This window comes from Gossypium raimondii, chromosome 5 (genome assembly GCF_025698545.1).
Source record: "Gossypium raimondii isolate GPD5lz chromosome 5, ASM2569854v1, whole genome shotgun sequence".
Lineage (NCBI taxonomy): Eukaryota > Viridiplantae > Streptophyta > Magnoliopsida > Malvales > Malvaceae > Gossypium > Gossypium raimondii.
In genome coordinates, this window is record NC_068569.1 from 15,162,372 (window position 1) to 15,181,394 (window position 19,023).

The 19,023-nt window shown below is 34.3% G+C and overlaps 1 protein-coding gene across 2 annotated transcripts; it reads right to left on the reverse strand.

Moving 5' to 3' along the window:
• Window positions 1–13,016: 13,016 nt before the first annotated feature.
• LOC105768945 (filament-like plant protein 4) lies at window positions 13,017–19,023 on the reverse strand. 2 transcript variants are annotated; one of them, XM_012589245.2, is made up of 7 exons: window positions 18,657–19,023; window positions 18,007–18,040; window positions 17,045–17,155; window positions 16,650–16,863; window positions 14,130–16,545; window positions 13,960–14,017; window positions 13,017–13,657 (listed from the first exon to the last, which is right to left on the reverse strand). In XM_012589245.2, the coding sequence occupies exons 3-7, from the start codon at window positions 17,132–17,134 to the stop codon at window positions 13,226–13,228; spliced, it is 3,210 nt and encodes a 1,069-aa protein (XP_012444699.1). In that variant the 5' UTR covers window positions 17,135–17,155; window positions 18,007–18,040; window positions 18,657–19,023; the 3' UTR covers window positions 13,017–13,225. The 2 variants fall into 2 exon arrangements, with proteins under 2 accessions (XP_012444699.1, XP_052487045.1); XM_052631085.1 differs by lacking the exon at window positions 18,657–19,023 and having other exon boundaries at window positions 18,007–18,455.

The following is a 19,023-nucleotide window of genomic DNA, read 5'->3' on the forward strand; positions in this document are numbered from 1 at the left end:
AACTACTATCTAAGTCATGTTTTGTTTATCTCGTCTCATGTATTTAATATCATACTTTATCCTTATTACCATATCATATACCAACATTTAATTTATTTATCATTATATCTCAATTATATACACAATATGATATATCTCAAGAACCATTTCACTTTCTCAATTATAACCGTATTGACCCACGGGGCTCATAATAAACGGATCACGTGGTCATTCACATGCTATTTTTCATTGCTTTAGCATTAACATGCAATTTCACAATTCACTTTAACATCTAATAATAATTGTCAATAAGCAAATTTTATATTTCATAACCCTTATTAATCGGACAGGGACTCAAGACGGATACATAAATCATCCAACCATCACACTAATTGTAACACCCCTTACCCGTATTCAACGCCTAAATAGGGTATGAGGCATTACTAGAACATTTACACATGTTAGCCGAATAAACATATAGCGTAAGCATTATAAGTATGGCCGAGTTCAACATTTATTCATGTATCAAACTTACCAACATGAGTTAATCCATAAACCATTCATGGCCTTACTTCATACCAAGTCATATACCAAATATACCACACTCACATACCATGAAACTTTATTTTCCCATATAAGCTTAAACCATGATCATCATATATCAAAGACAAATGTTTTTGACATTTCCATCACATAAACCGAATTAATCAATGCAACTCAATGATATAATCATCCATATATTATTATTATCATACACACATATATATATATATATATATATATATATCATGACTAAATTTCTTAAACATTTGGTCAATTGCTTTTCAAAACCGCAATAGTTCTTGATACCAATATGTATTTACCATTCAATTTAACATTTACCGATTAAAATCAGGCATATGACCATTTATACACAATTCATTCATACATTTTATTATCCTCCTCCTCCTCTCCATTCCACATCCTTAATGTGTATATCACATTTAAAGAACATTAACTATAATTTCACTATTCACTAACATGTATATTCAAAGCTGTCTATTCGAGTCACAGTCACTAAATTATTTTTACCCAGAGCTACAGAAATCCAAATTAAGATCCGTAAATTTTATCCGAAACTAGATTCATATTTATTCTTACCATAAAATTTTCAGAATTTTTAGTTTAGCCAAATAATATAGTTTATTCTTTAAAGTTTCCTTGTTTCACTATTTGACAGTTCTGACCTCTCTTCACTAAAATTAATTATCTCACTGTACAGAATTTGGATATTGTTTCCTTTTGTTTCTATTAAAATAGATTCATTGAGAATTCTAAACATATAAACTTTATCCCATAATTATTTTTGTACAATTTTTGACAATTTTCCAAAGTAAAAACAGGGGATTCCGAACTCATTCTGATTCTATCTAATTAAACTTCAAATATCTCAAAATATAGAACTCTTTTGTTTTCTCTGTTTCTTTTATGTGAAAATAGACTCATTCAGCTTCAATTTCATATATTATTCAGCCTCTAATTCAATTTCCACCATTTTTGGTGATTTTTCAAATTCACACAACTGTTGCTTTCTAAACCGTTTTGTTGCTAAATGTATTCTTTCATAATTTCACTTTTTCACTTTCAATCACAATTCAATTCAAAATTCACTTTTCCATTTCTAAGTCGATATTCAATTCAATTCCACAGCTATATTCATTATTCAATTACACTTAGTCAATTTCCCGTTGAACACTCCGAATATACATGGATACGTAGAGAATTAGCACATAAGTGCCACACTGATATGTAGCCGAAGCTACCACTGATACGTAGCCGTAGCTACCACTGAAATGTAGTCGAAGCTACCACTGATATGTAGCCGAAGCTACCACTAAAATGTAGCCGAAGCTACCATTGATCAGTAACACTGAAAATGTCCACGGGCCTGCTCACACAAGCTGTCAGGTGTCTGCAACACATGCTAGATCACCCAGCACCCGAGACTCACTGTAACACTGTAACACTGATCTCTAGTGACATGTCACTTGTATCCATTTCTATTCCTAAGTTCAACCGGGAATTTACACTTAACACTTTATTTTAAACACTTTATCACTTAAATAATTCATGAATAATTTTCCTTCCACATTCAATATTAATTCACATATAAAATATAATTCACAATTTATAAAAATATAATTATTATTTACACGTAACTTACTTTGATGCAACAATATAAAAATTTAGCAATTTAGTCTTTTATCTTTCCTTTTCTCCGGTCAAGGTCGATTCCACTTCTTTCTTGATCTATAATAACACATTTGACTTATTTAGTACTCACATTTATCAAAACAGTCCTTGACTCAAACTGTAATTTTGCCCCTAAACTTTTGCATATTTACACTTTTGCCCCAAAGCTCGTAAATTAAACTTCATCCCTTATTATTATTATGTATTATGACATGCTGAACATTTTCCCCTTCTATAGAAACATCAAATTCCAACTGTAACACTTACTTATGAACATTTAGTATTTTTATCGATTATGTCGTTTTACTCGTTTTCACTCAAAATCGCTTAGCAAAAGTTGCTTAACATAATTTCTTGCTTCATATTCTACCATAAAACATCAAAATAAACATATTTCACATATGGGTATTTTTCCAAATATAAACCCTATATTAAATTATTGCTAGAATAAGCACAATCAAGTTACCGTGACTCAAAAAACGTGAAAAACATTAAAAACGGGGCTTAGAATCACTTACTATGGAGCTTGGAAGCTTGAAAACCCTAACAATGGCTTTCCCCCTTGCTGATTTCGTCCAAATGAAGAAGATGAGCACAATTTGCCATCTTTTTCCCTTTTAATTCATTTTAATTACTAGATTACCAAATTGCCCCTAACTTAAAAATTTCTTATTTCACTTATCTCATACCCATTTTTGTCTACCAAATTAACCAATGGTCTAATTACCATATAAGGACCTCCAATTTAAAGTTTCATAACAATTGAACACCTCTAACATGTAGAACTCAACTTTTGCACTTTTTACAATTTAGTCCTTTTGACTAAATTGAGTTCCCAAACGTCGAAATTTTCGAACAAAATTTTCACAAAATCATTCTGTGAAATCGTAGACCATAAAAATATAAGAAAAATAATTTTTTTCTCGTCGAATTTGTGGTCCCGAAACCACTGTTCCGACTAGGCCCAAAATCGGGCTGTTACACTAATATCCTACACTTAGTGCCTCATTGGTACGTCCCAAGTATAATGCACACCGCTCCTCATCAATGTAAATCGAAGTAAATATAATAATGTGCTTAACATCTCATCGGTATGTCCAAAATATAATACGCTTCGCGCCTCATTGATATAGACCGAAGTAAAATCTCGTACACTAATCCTATGGCATGCCAACTATACCTAACTCTATTCGAGAACGTTAATAGGATAATCATTATCTCAACATATATAGATTTCATATTATATCAACCATCAAATAGCAAATTCATATTAATCAAACCGTTTACATATCATCACATATCATTACTTAACACATCACATATTTTTAATTTAATCATAACATGAATACTTACCAAATCATGAAACAAGTGTCGATATTACCTTAAGTAAACTATATTTAATGAACCATATGCATATTAAATACAAAGTCATGAAGTCACAAATTGGAATAGGCTACTCATCTATAACCCTCGTATTTCCTTTATCTTGAGACGATCCGGCATCATCTTTAGCTATGTCCGATAAATTTGATAATAGAAATAATATTAGTTTTCACTCAATCATATATAAACACATCAATCAAACATAATTTATATTTTATTCATTTTAGTCCCTATATTTGAAATGTTCATATCTTTCGATATTTAGTATTGAATCAAAATCGATTTCATATTCTTTCATTAGGGACCTTGTCCTTTTAATATATACCATAATTTCTTGGCTTTTAATTTATTCAATTTAGTCTCTAACATTGGGTTTCTAATAAAATCCAACACTTTTCTTTACTTTCTAACTTAATCCCAAAAAATCTACATTCACAATTCATAAAATTATCATTTTCAAGCTTAATTTCTCTAAACTCCTCTTGACATATACTTGATAATTGGAAAATCTAAGATATGGACTAACTTAATCAAGCTTAATTGATATAAATCTATAAAATTCTAAAGAAATGACCTTGTTATCTTGGTTAATTAGAGACGACAATAGCAATAGAATTTTCTCTCCGCTCACATATTATTTATACTTAAATTAACAATTTATTTAACCTAACTCATTAACATAAGACTATTATATTATAATTATAATAATAATCATCACATTCCACTAACTCATAAGTTATTAGTGGTTAAATAACCATTAAGTCCCTTGTTTAATTGAAAATATGACCTCATACTTTTTGTTAAATTAAAATTTAATAGTGATTTCACTTCTATAATTTAATCTCTATACTATAATTAACCGCTTTCTCGATTCAATTACTCACCATCCATTAATATATTTTCTAATTAGTTGCAAAATTATTCTATTTATAAACTCTTTGACTTGATTTACAAAATTTAAATCTAAAACTACGTTTCTCAACATCGAAAAAATGGATTATTACACAAAATTTACTTAAAACAAATGCTCATAGTGAAACTCAAATCATACCCAAAGGGCTCCACCTTTTGTGAATGTAGTTTACAAAATTAAATGAAAGTTGTTATATATACATATATATATATATATATATAATGAGAGAATATTTGTATATTACAGATGCATGAGTCTCATGCACATAATGTCAGAGTAAATGTTAGAGTAGTGTTTCAGTTAATAGTTGGTTAAGAAGTTCAAGTCAGTTGATAACAGTTGTAGTCTGTTGAGGTAGTTACATACGTTGGTATTGAGTTGTATATAAATACTACTATTAATAACAAACAAGTACGATGAGTATTACATGTAAAACTTAATATGGTATCAGTTGTTTAGTTTTTTCTGGGTTAGGGTTCTTGAGTTTCTTTGTTTTTCTTTTTCATGGTTCTATCTTTCAGTTCGTCTGCTATGTATTCTGCTGCACCAGTAATGACTTCGAACTTTTCTGATAATGTTGTAGATAGTCGATTCTTCTCTAATAAGAGAATCAGTGTGTTGCTTGATGATAATAATTACCTGTTATGGAGACAACAGATACTTTTGGCAATCAAAACGTACAAGCTTCAAAGTTTTCTTGATCCACGCATTGTTCCTCCTTCTCGACAAGTTGCGGATGATAATGGTGTTTTGCAGGATAATCTTGAGTTCTCTCGTTTTGAGTAACAAGATAGTGCGCTAGCCTCGTGGCTTCTTTCCTCTGTAAGTGTCATTGTTCTCCCTCATCTTATAGGGTTGGATACTAGTGTACAAATATGGTCTGCTATTACTACTTTGTATGGCAGCAAAACCACGTCTAGGTTAATGTTTTATAGACGGGCGCTGCATTCTCAGAAAAAAAAGGTGATTTGTCTATGAAAGATTTCTTATTGAAGGTGAAGGGGTATTATGATTGCTTGGCCAACTGTGGAGAGATTATCAGTGAGCATGAGCATGTTACTGCCATACTCAATGGGCTATCGTCAGAATATGAGTCCGTAATTACGATTGTTACTGCCAGCCAAGTTCCTTACGATGTGCAGGGGGTCACTTCTATACTTTCTTGATGCAGAGGCACAACAGCAGGTGATGGTTCTTGAGACTCCTAGTACTGCTAACCTAGTATCTCATAAGTCTTCATCTGTGGTTCGATACCTGAGTATCGTCATCCCTCGTCAACTCGAGGAAAGGGACGAGGTCGCTCGTATGGGTCCCGTGTTCAATGTCAGCTTTATGGAAAACCTGGTCATCTAGTTGATAGGTGTTATTATCGATTTGATTCGTCATATAAAAATATAGGGTACAGACCATTTATGCCTCCACAAGCAAATCTCAGTATGGTTGGGTTAAGTCCTGCGATGGTACCTTGGATGCCACCCATGGCTGGTGTCCCCTTTGCTGGTTTCAGTCATTCATCAGGTTGGTCTGGTTTCTCTTTGCTGTTAACAACTGGTCTAATCCGTTTTCTCAAAATGCATCACAATCTGGCAATCCTTCTTCAACTGCTCCCCCACCTCAGGCGTACATTGCAACTCCTGCAACAGTGACAGATAATGCATCGAATCCTGACTCAGGTGCTACTCATCACCTGACAAACTCTGCTGCTGTTTTAGGTGACAATGTGAATTACAATGGCCCAGGTAAAGTATATATTAGAAATGATCTTGCTCTTCCAGTTATGTTTACAGGTCAATCATCATTATTAACTCGGTCGAGACCTTTGTTCATGCGATCACTATTTTTTGTCCCTGGCATAACAAAAAATTTGCTATCTGTATCCAAGTTTACTAGAGATAATCAAGTGATATTTGAGTTTTATCCTACATAGTGCCTAGTTCGTGACTTGAAGATAAAAGAAGTTCTTGTTCGCAGCTCCGTACATGATGGACTGTACAAGTTAAGCTTGAATAACTACTCGTTCCCAGTTGTGTCTTCAAATACAGCTCATTATTTACATACTACGATCACAACATTGTTAAACATTTGGCATGCTAGGTTAGGTCATCCATGTAATAACATACTTAAGAAGGCTTTGAAACAGTGTAATATGTCGGTTGATGTGAATAAAGAAGTTCATTGTTGTACTACTTGTCTTTAGAGAAAGAACATAAGCAACCATTTGCTCTAAATTTATCTGAGTATGCTATGCCACTACAACTGGTGGGTACTGATGTTTGGGGACCAGCTCCAGTTTATTCCAATGGCTTTCAGTATTATGTTAAATTTACTGATGCTTATTCTCAATATACCTGGGTTTATTTTCTGCAGAGAAAGTCTGAAATTTCGAATATTTTTCCTCTTTTTCAAAGACAGGTTGAAAGAATGCTTGGTTGTAAAATTAAAGCCTTGCAAACGGATGGAGGAGGAGAGTTTCAAGTTTTGAAGAGCTATCTGTCCCAACAAGGAATTGTTCACCGTTTCACATGTCCATACACCACAGAACAAAATGGACTGGTTGATCGCAAGCATCGTTAAATTGTTGAAACTGGGTTGTCTATGTTAGCACATGCGTCTATGCCGGTTAGCTACTGGAATGATGCTTTCAGCAGTGCTATTCATTTGATAAATCGACTACCGACTTCTCCGTTGGGCATTTCTCTATATGAAAAGTTATTTCAAAAGTCTTCAGTATACTCAATGTTTCGGGTTTTTAGATGCCTGTGTTTTCTGAATCTTCGACCTTACAATAAGAATAAGCTGCAATATCGATCGACGCCATGCACTTTTTTGGGGTACTCTCAGTGTCATCAAGGATATCGGTGTCGAGCTAGTGATGGCAGAGTCTATGTGTCTCATCATGTGACATTTTATGAGACTGAGTTTCCCTTCAAAGATCTCGGCTTAAAGACAGTACATTCAGCATCAAATTTGCAACTTAGTTCCAAACTGCTTGTTGTGCCCTCCAACAGTCCTACACGTAATGTCTCAGTAAGGTCACCTGATCCAGTGCCTGCAGTCAAGTCTGATCGATCATTCAATGAAAGTTCTAAGCATCGTGTTGCTAGTCTAGAGCCCGCTCCAAGTGTCAGTAATAGTGTTCGAGGGTCTAGGTCTAATACACCAAGTATGTTACCTCCTTCAACCTCTGCTCCTGTTAATTTACATCCAATGGTTACGCGAAGCAAGGAGTAGGGGTGTTCATTCGGTTAACCGACCGGTTAACCGACCCGAAATTACTATAACCGAATTAGCCGACCTTCCAAAAATTTTAATCATTAACCAACCGATTTTTTTAAAAAATTTAACTGAATCAAATTTTTTTGGTTAATAAGGTCGATTAACCGAATTAACCAAAATTATGTATTTTTATTTTGGTTAAAATTACCCAATTACCCGAATTACCGAATTACCCGAATTACCCGAATTACCGAATTAACGAATTACCCAATTAACCTAATTACCGAAAAATACCGAATTACCGAATTTTTTATTTTTATTTTAAAATTTAAAAATTTATAAATTATTAAAGTAAATTGAGTTTTAGACTTTAGTAAATTGGGTTGTCTTTTAGTTTTAGTTTTATTGGATTGGGTAATTGGGTAAACTTTAGTTTTAGTTTTATTGGGTTGGGTAATTGAGTTTGGGTTGGGTTGGATAATTTTATTTATTAATTTTTTCGTTAACCGAAAATTTTTGGTTAACCGAACGGTTTCGAACCGAATTAACCGTTAACCAAAAATCATAAAAAATTAATCGAGCCCGATCGAAAAAATTGGTTAACTCGACCGATTAATCAATTGATTGGTTAACCAAATTTTTTCGGTTTTACCCGAATTATGCACACCCCTAGCAAGGAGGGTGTTTTTAAACCCAATGTGTACTTTAGTTCAGTTAGTTCTAAGTCAGATGAGGTTCCTGGTTCTATTCATGAAGTAATGCAAAATCAGTGTTGGCGAGAGGCTGTCCATAAGGAGTTATAGGCACTTCTTCAAAATAAGACGTGGATACTTTGTTCCCCACCTACTCATCAGAAAGTCGTTGGCTGTAAATGGCTATTTCGAGTGAAAAAGAAGGCTGATGAGACAGTGGACAGGTACAAGGCACGATTGGTGGCTAAAGGGTTTTCACAGCATACAAGTATTGATTTTCGTGATATTTTCAGTCCGGTTGTTAAAGCAACAACCATACGAACTGTACTTACCATTGCTGTTATGAAAGGCTGGTTGTTGAGACAGGTTGATGTAAATAACGCGTTTCTTAATAGAGTGTTAACAGAAGAAATATACATGCAACAGCCATCTGGTTTCGAAGTAGTTGGAGACAATGGTCAGTAATTAGTCTGTCATTTAAACAAAGCGTTGTATGGACTAAGGCAAGCCCCTCGTGCATGGTTTCAAACACTGAGGCAGTTTCTAGTGGATGACTTGGGGTTTCGAGCTTCGAATACTGATCCGTCATTATTTATTCGAACCACTTCTAACCAGCTGCTGTTACTTATGGTTTATGTGGATGACATTGTTGTCACAGGTAGCTCGAATGTTGATATAGATGAAGTGATTCGACAGCTTCATGAAAAGTTTGCCCTTAAAGACATGGGTCGGCTCAATTTCTTCTTAGGTATTGAAGTTCAACATGTCCCTAAGGGAGTTTTGCTTAGTCAAAAGAAATCTATCTTAGAGATACTTCATAAGACAGAAATGACAGGAGTATCATCTACGCCTACCCCCATGGTTAGCAATCCAAAACTGGTTGCGTCAGATGGCAGTCCGCCATTTGCTGATGGACATTTGTATCGCAGTATTGTTGGCATGCTTCAATACTTATGTATTACACGTCCAGATTTAGCTTTCTGTGTTAATAAGCTAAGTCAGTTTATGAATTCTCCTAGTGACACACATTGGAAGGCTGTTAAAAGAGTGTTGAGGTATCTTGTAGGGACGCTTGATCATGGGTTGTTACTTACGGATGGGATATTTGAGCTGAGATGTTACTCTAATGCTGACTGGGCTGCGTCTGTTGAAGATCAGCGCTCAACCACATGATATGTTGTATATCTAGGGACTAATCCAATTGCTTGGTGTTCTAAGAAGCAACCTGTTGTATCCAGGTCCTCGTCTGAAGCGGAGTACCGTAGTTTAGCCAATTATGTGTCAGAATTGCTGTGGCTTAAACAATTGCTGGATGAAATTGGTTTGTCACCATGTCAGACACCAATGGTCTGGTGTGACAATACTTCTACATCATGCCAGAATGAAGCATGTGGAGATTGATCACCATTTTGTATGAGAGAAGGTACTTGATGGCGTCCTGTAGGTCAATTTTATGCCATCGTCAAAGCAGGTTGCTGACGTTCTAACAAAACCACTTCCACCAACACAGTTTACTGTATTTCGAAGATATTTGCGTGTTTTCTCCAGTACTGTTGATGAAGATGTTTGTTCAGTCTAAGTTTTTTTTTTTTTTATTTCTTCATATAAAACCAGGGGAATGTCAGAGTAAATGTTAGAGTAGTGTTTCAGTTAATAGTTGGTTAAGAAGTTCAAGTCAGTTGATAACAGTTGTAGTCTGTTGAGGTAGTTACATACGTTGGTATTGAGTTGTATATAAATACTGCTATTAATAACAAACAAGTACAATGAGTATTACATGTAAAACTTAATACATAATTCTTTATCAATGAGTAAAATAAAAAAAATAGTGAACTTATAAATAAATATTAATAGTTTTATTTAAATATAATTAAATATTATTAATTGCAATTATTATAAATAAATACTAATAATTCTAAGCTCAATATAGAAATTAATAATTTTAATTATAATTAATATTTAAATATGTTTAACAAAGGGTAAATTACAATAGTAGTCACCCAACTATTAGTAATTTCTTCTTTGGTCACCCAACTATGAAAAGTTACAAAATGGTCACTCAAATATTTAATTGACTTTTTGGTCACCAGTTGGCTATCAATGACAATTTTAAAATTAACATAATAGCAACTTTAACTCTCAACAATTATACATTTTATCAATTTAGTATTGATTCTAATAAATCTAACCCTCAACATTTACATTGTGTAATTCGGTCTTTTTGCAATTTTACTTTTCTTTGTGAACCTTTCACAAAAAAATAGCTAAATTTGATTGAAAATATATAAAAAATGAAAACATTAAAAATCTAAGATAATAATTTTCATCTTTTTTATTTTTTTAAGATTAATCCTCAACGTCACAAATAAAAGCGAAACTACAAAAAAAGACCAAATTACACAATGTGTAAATATTGTGGGTTGAATTTTTGGAATCAAGATTAAATTGACATAATTTATAATGTTGAAGGTTAAAGTTGCTATTATGCCAATTTGAAAGATGCCATCGTTAGTTAGTTGGTGACAGAAAAAGACAAAATTAAATAATTGGGTGACTATTTTGTAACTTTTATAATTGGATGACAAAAAAGATAATAATAATTGAATGGCTACTAATATAGTTTACCTTTAAATAAATTTATTAGTATTTAGATATAATATCCTGTTACCAGATATAATATTATTTATTCACTAATGTAATGAAAGCAACTAAAAATCAAAACAAGTTGAATGCTTGTTGCTTGCATGCATGCTATTTTCTTTAAATGAAAATATTTATTTTGGTATTAGAACTTAATTTCAGGGTTAAACTTGGTAACCAATGTCTTTTGTCCAATTAGATACGTGAATCTGGCTTTTTAATTCAAATTGGTAAATGAACTGAACTTTTTGGTCTAAATTGGTATTTATTTATTTGAATCAATTTGAACTATGAAACCATAAGACCAAATTTAAATACCTAATTTGACAAATGAAACTTTAAATACCAAATTAAACCTTAAAACTAAATTCAGGTATCAAAATATATATTTCCCCTTTGTTTCTGAACTCTCAAGGCAAGTTGCCCATGCCCAAAGGCCTCTCTTTTACTGTTAATAATAGAGCAAAGAAAAGCACCTTTGGGCCTTCTTGTATCAGTTCTGCTGCATATATTGGAAATATTTTCATTTTCTTTAATCTATTTAAAGATATCGTTACAATGAGATCCCATTAGATCATATTAAATCAATAGTTAAAATAAAAATGAAAAAAAAGAAAGAAATATCAATTGTTGATCGTATCTTAGGATTTAAATTGGAAAATGTAAGTTTACCTTTTAATCAATTCAACCGATTTCAGAATTAAAGGAGAGAAATTGATTTTCAGCGAAAAGTAATGTATTCATTATCTGATTTAATAAGTTCTAAGTCACCAACACAATTTCTTAATTTCTGACGTGGTTTGATCAAACGGTTAGTCTTCCCATTTCTCTTTTTTAACCATAACCGTTGATTTAAAAAGAATCTCATGAAATCCCACTATAATAAAATCTCAGATTATATTTTTTGATACAATGTCTAACACTACTCATAGCCCTTCCCCAACCCTTAAATAGGTAGATAATGCGCTTCAACGCACTCAAATTCACGTTCTCCTGCACTGGCAATAATATCGATGTCAACTAAGTTAAACTCGATTGACTAATTATATATAAATTTAAAATTTTATAAAAAAAATATTAATATAAATGGTGTAATTTTTTTTTTGCCTTTAATAACATTATCATTTTTAAGATACAAATAATATCAAACTAAAAGGTTTTGGTATAATGTTTGTTTCTTTTAACTTTTCTAATTTAAGGGTAATTTTTTTTAAATTGAAATTTGAATGTTTAATAGTTCACCAATTATTTATATATTTAATTATATTTTTTATAACATTAATTTGCATCACTATCTGTACTTTATATAAAAAGTATCATACATTGTTAGTAAAATTTTAATTTTCTCAATGATAAATATTCACCTATTTGGTTGAAGACTTAATTTGTCAAATTAAAAGTTTTAAATTAAAATTCTATTGTTTCAAATGTTTTAATAATATAAAATTTAATATTTTTAAACGAAATTTTATAAATAAAAAATTAAAAGTATTAGAAGGAATATTTTATACATACACATGATAACTTGAATGCGGGCTATTATAATAAATGCAGTGAGAGGCCAAGAGGTCAGAAGGGGACCAAAATCTGTATTGAAACTTGCAATCCATCAATTATTGAATTGCTTCATCCCTAAACTACAGACTGTATATTCTACTTACAAATAGGGCTCAAAGAAACAGTAATACATCAAACGCGGAGCCTAGTAGAGCCCCAGGGGTTATATTCCCTTAAAATTTAATCTTCTGGTCCCTCTCAAAAATATAAGTAGCGCTTTCAAACATACTGTTTATTTTAAATTGTTCATATGATTAAATCGATTGTTATATTACATGACCCAACTATTTTCAACATTAAGTTAGTAATGGAAATTGAGAGAATATATATATATATATACACTTATTTTCTCTGTTCTTTTGTTTCTTGAAATGATTAAACTGAGTATTAAATAAATAGAATCGTTTAATGAACACCTTAGAACTATATTTATATGTCGATTACATAGGGAAACTCCAGGGAGGAGGAGAAAAAAGAGAAAACAGATATGGATAGCATATACGGTCATTACTCATTAGTTACAAATTACTTAGACATCAACCTAAGAAACGATTTCAGCACTTCAAATTATTAGCAAGTGACCTCCACAATCAACAACTTCCATTTGCGGGATTTAATTATCATTCTTCCCTTTGGAGGAAAAGAATCTGCTAAAGCCTCGTGAATGTTTATCTGGAGTTGGGGTAGAAGAAGAAGATGAAGACATTGATGTTGTAGACCTGTGTTTTGGTTTGATGGGTGTTCTCAAAGAGTTTGCTTCACTATCATATGGGCTGCTTGGTGTGTTGACTGACTCCATGAGAGACTCCGCACCACCTCTGCTTCCAATGCCAGAAGCAGCAGCAGCAGCGATACTGTCCATCTTTGCCTGATATAAATCCTGCAAGTTGATGCCACTGGTAGTGGGTTCATCGTCACCCTTTTGGCTCCTCTCGTTGAAGGGTGATCCCATTATATCTGTCTGAGGACGGAAAGCTTTTAATTGCTTGCCAAGAAGGAATATGGTTTCTTGACATTCCGCTAGTTTCTCTGCTAATTCTTTCTCCTGCCATCGAGATAAACGATTTTAGATAAACGATGTTAAGTTCGTCTGTCATAGTTGACAAATCCTATCAACAGATTACGGGCAGCAAAAACCATGAAAGAGCAACTGTGGATGAAAATTACAACTTTAAAGGAGCAAAAATAAAAAAAAGTTTCAATAACACCACCTCTGCTAGGGACAACACAAAAGTATTCTGCTGGTCCTTGATGCACCAGTATTTGGTATTTGTTAACCGTAAAATTATATTTCAAAGTGGTCCGGAAAGACAGGTTTTAAGAACACATGATGAAATATAGCCTTACCTGCTTGTTCTTGAGGTCATTCTTGGCTGCTGAAGAACATACAGAACAGGTCTCATTCCTAAAAGCAATGGAAAACAATTACGTTAGAGAGAATTTTGTGTTAATAAACTGGCATATAAAAGAGAATTCAATGCGATGAACAAATAAAACAAAGAGAATTCAATGCTTACCTTTGCAATTGCTCTTCTAGTTCCTTACATCGGGCAAAAGCATCTTGATGACTTCTCTTTTCATCTTGAAGCTCATTTTCAAGAGCTTCTATTTTTACCTGGAGACGGTTCACCTCGGTCTCTAACTCTTCAGCACGTGTTTCAAGTGATCTATAAGATTCTGTCATGCACTTGAGCTGTGTCTCAGCCAAGCTGTTTGACCTTTGAGCATAAGCCAATTGAGATTTAGCTTCTGCTAGAAGCTGCTCGGTTTCGTGTAACTGAGACTTGGTCATCTCCAGATTTTCAGTGCATTGAGAAAGATCCCTTGCCATGTTTTCGTTTTCCAACTTTAATTCCTTGAACTCTTCAGAAGAGAATTTGCTCGTTTGTTTTGATTCATATTCTGAGACCAGGTTTCCATCATCAGGAACCTCAGGATTGGAAGCTGGATTTGAAATGATGGCACTGCCATTTTGATATATCGCGCCAGATGAATCATCTTGAGTTACCTTATTCTCTGGTAAAGCAACCTTATCTATGCAATGAGGACTATTAATTTCCACTTCATTACCCTTGTAGCCAAGCACACTGAATCTTAGTTCTCCGGCTTTGGCTAAAACAGTAGAAAGATCAAAAATTAAATCATCCAAACTTGCATTGCTGCTTAAGACCTTATTGCGGGTGACAAAGAACTCATCAATTTTGTGGCTTAATCCATTGCCATCAAAAGATATGTCATCAACAGCCCTTGCTTCTTTTCCGAGGGACAGTACGAAGTTATGAATATGAGAAATTGCAGCAGCTAATTCTGGACTTATAATTTGCGCGGTTCCAGATTTCACCTTATCACCTGGGGGCATAGCAATTGTTTTCTCTCCAGTTAAGTTACCATCTCCAGAAAAGGCATGCTCGTTGCATGTGCCATCAAAGCCATTCACTTCAGAGACACCATTGACAGAGCGCTCGTCCAGGGTGTCACGTGCATCCTGTGCAGCATGCTTGATGTCCTCCAGAATTTTTTGCATATCAGCATCCTTAGACATTGATTGAAGCACCATAAAGAGCCGTGCTCGAAGCTTCATAACAGGCAATTTGTCTGCATCTGATACATGATCTGCTGGTGGTGATAGATCATGCTGTTTTTCAGACTGGAGTTCTCTGCAAGAAATCTCTCCTGAAGCATCACCATTAACAGTTTCAGATATCTTATCTTTGTTACAACCTGAAACAATGATTGCACCATTTGCAGTTGAATCATTTGACGAACACGCCAACTTCTCCATCTCAATAAAATCATCCATGAGGTCCAGGTGCTTAACATTTTCAGATTTGCTCGACTTTTCAGTGCTATTTTCTTTCTTGAAATGTGAGAGCTCAGAGATCAAAGCTGTAGCCCATGACTCGGCACAGCTTCTATCATCATCATTTCCATCTTCAGACACAGAAGTCATACTCGGTGGATTGCTAGCAATTTGGCTGGAGTAAACTTCTGTAGGAATCTGAACAATTGTTTTTGAAGGACTTCTTTGTTGGTTGCTGATGGCAAGTTGTGCTTCTAAAGTTTGGAGCTTGCTGGATGTCTTTGCACACAGGTTCCTCGAAGCCAGTAGTTCACTGTTACGTATTGCCAAAGCTTCTTTCAGCATCTTTGTTTCTTCTTCCATTGCCAATAAACGTTCTCTGAAAAAGTCCTGCTCTTTATGAGATTTCTGTGCACTGTCAATGGAGAAGTCGCTGATGGTGGACAGGTGTGGAGAAGATGGCCGGACAGGAGACCTCTTGAATCGACTATCCCCATAATCCCGTCCTAAACTCTCAACCTCTAACTTCATTTGGGCAAGTGCAGCAGGGCCAGGCAACTTTTTCCGCACAAGACCGCGCAGTCTTTGGCACTCTGCTTCTAGCTTTGCAATCTTTTTGACACCCTCCATATGCTGCTTGTTAGCAGCTTCAGCAGACCTCATGCTCATATTCTTTTCTTCATTACGAATTTCTACCTCTTTGGAAAGCACATGAATCTCATACTTGAGCGAATTTATTTCCCTTTCGCACGATTCAATGTTCCCCTTAAAACGCTCAATCTCAGCCTCAGCTTGTGATTTTTCTTCACTAATCTTGATCACCATGTTAGAACGTTCTTGCAAAGACCCTGACATCGCAGCATTCTCAGCTTCAGACTTGAGGAGCTCTTGTTCTAAAATAGCTATCTTCGCTTCAAGCTCAAGCTTAATCTTCTCGCATTGCTTGTTTTTGGTAGCTACCACATCTTGCAACTTATGATCGTGTTCTTCCTTCAGATTTCGGATCTGCCGCATGCACTCTTTAAGAGCGTCATCTAAATGTGATGCCTTCTCTTCAGCAGTGAGCTTCAAAAGGGTAACAGATTCCAGATGATTTTTCAATGCCAAGGCCTCTGCTTCAGCCTTTTCCCAACCTACATCAAAACCAGCACCACATGTTGAGGGATAATTCAGGACAAGATTAGTTGGAAGCACTGTAGTCTTACATTAGATTTAAAAGGTTTGAGCATCGACTAACCTGAGACGGCTTCTTCTGCAACTTTAGTGTGCTGTTTCACCAGGTCTTCCTTGGAAGTAATCTCCGAGTTTGCTGCAGAGACCTTTTCATTCAAGTCGTTAATCTCATCCTCCAACCTCTGAACTTGTTCCTCGTATGTTTTCACTTGATTCTCCAAGCCAGTAAGGTGGGAATATGATTCTACGGATATTTGAACATACTTTTTTAAGGTATCCTGTCAAGCAAAAAATATTACCACAAAAATTGATATCAGATAAAATAGCTCGACAGTTCAGATGATAAGCAGATCCATATCTCTGCTCCAACTTTGATAATGTACTATGAATTAAAAACCCATAAATTTCTCCAAACAACCACGTTGATGTGTTTTAGTTTAAGTAAAATATAAAATGTACCTGATCGCCTTGAGATGCAGCTGAAGTTAAAGTGACGGCTGCAGCAGCTTTATCAGATGATTTTTTCTTCCAAGGCCAACGGCGATCCATTACTTAAATCGGGTTTATAGACTGAGGGAAGATGATCATTTAATTAGCTCAGACAAAAATATAGAATGCAAAGAAGCTAATTGAAACAATTATATCTTAATATCAAGTTAAACGTTTATGGCTGAAAAGTAGACATCCCAGCCTTTCTCCCACCCAAAAACCATAGCATATGACAGAAGCATACACATTGCAGCCGCCTGATTTAGGTCACGTTAGGGGTAGTACTCTCAGTTAGGTTCCAACATGCTTCTTTTTAAAAATTGAAATGGAAACAATTTTCAAACCAAATTCAATATCTTTGAAGGTACATTCAAAGACAGTAAATAGAAACAATGTCGGGTGACAGCTAATTGCCTCACATATTCAACCTGGAAAATACACGCAGAGTTCAACTAAACCAAATGCCTTAAGGACTTTGAAGCAATCCTCCCACAGAAATTCCAAATTCACAAAGGAAAAAATAATAATAATTAAGAATTGGAACGCTGCTGAGATATGAAACAGAAATAATTGTCTATATTCGTTATTGTTACCATGAAATCCAGAGAACAAAACTCTCATTTTCGTCTCTATTCGCATTTAATTTATTTTTCTGGTTTAGGTAGTGAATTAGAATTCACTTTGATGAAATGATATTAACAAAGCTGTCAGAAATCAAAAGCCTATTTCTCTTTCCTCCTACATTTTCTCAGCCACCAAACAGAACGTAACGTCAGGGGGAAAAAAATCTTGCAGATTGAAAACTTTCGAAGCAGGCTGTACTACTAACGAAAAACAGCAAGTGGGAGTTTGCAGTGATTCGGAACTTAAAAAGAAGAAAAGAAGAAGAAGAAAAGTGATAGAACAAACAAATGGAGTCAGGCATGCGGTACCTTATATATAAAAATATATATCCAATGCTTTGGGCTGAAACAGTGAAACAAGTAAGATCGTCAGTGTTTCAAGTGTTGCGAATGAATCAGATGAGAAAAGCATTTTCAAGCCAACCAAGTTCATCCATAGCTACATTTCGAATGCAAAAGATTAGTTCAAAGAGCTAAAGATCTTAGAACCAAAACGTCATTTTATATCACTTAAACAAGATAGATATCGACAGGCAAGGGAATTTACTCAAGGTATTTAGATAAAGGATTGAAGCTGAGAAAAAGAGAGAAGAGAAGTTTGGAATTGAACTGAGAAATGAACTTAAATTAGCAAATAAAAATAGAAGAGGAACAGAATATAAAAGGCTTGAAATGGAAGAAATCCGAAAACAGGAAACTTCACCGACAAAAAAGATAATTCAAAAAAAAAAATCTCAAAGGAAACATTTTACTCTGCATAAAACCGACAACTGTCTTCCAATCAAAAAACCAAATTACAAAAGCAGAAATTAAAAAAAAAAAGAGTCAAATTTCCATTTACGCAATTCTACTCTGTTTCACCACCAGCATTCATCGTTAAACCGAAAGAAATGAATCAAACAAGTGCAAAAATAAGACAACAAACTTATAACTCGCATTGTTACATAAAATTGAGTTACCTCGAGAAAAATTAGCTTTCTACTATAGGAAGATTGAAAATGCAGAAAGAGTTGTTTTGCAGTTTAAAGATTTTTAAGATCCAAATTAATGTATTTATTGTTTCTTTCTATTTTGTTGTTTTGTGTCATTCTAAATGTTGACGTTAGGAGAAAGAGAAAGAAATGATGGCAAATGGCAATGACAATCGATGCAAAGGAGGAGGAGGCGGAGCGCAGGTGCTGTGGTGGTGGAGTTGGGTAAGGTGGAAATTATTCTGGATTTAGGTGTCGGTTTTTGCTGAAGTTTCAAAACCAATCACATTTTCTTCCCTCAAGAATCAGAAATACTCCTTTACATAATTTAAATGTCAAGAAAGGAAATTTTGGT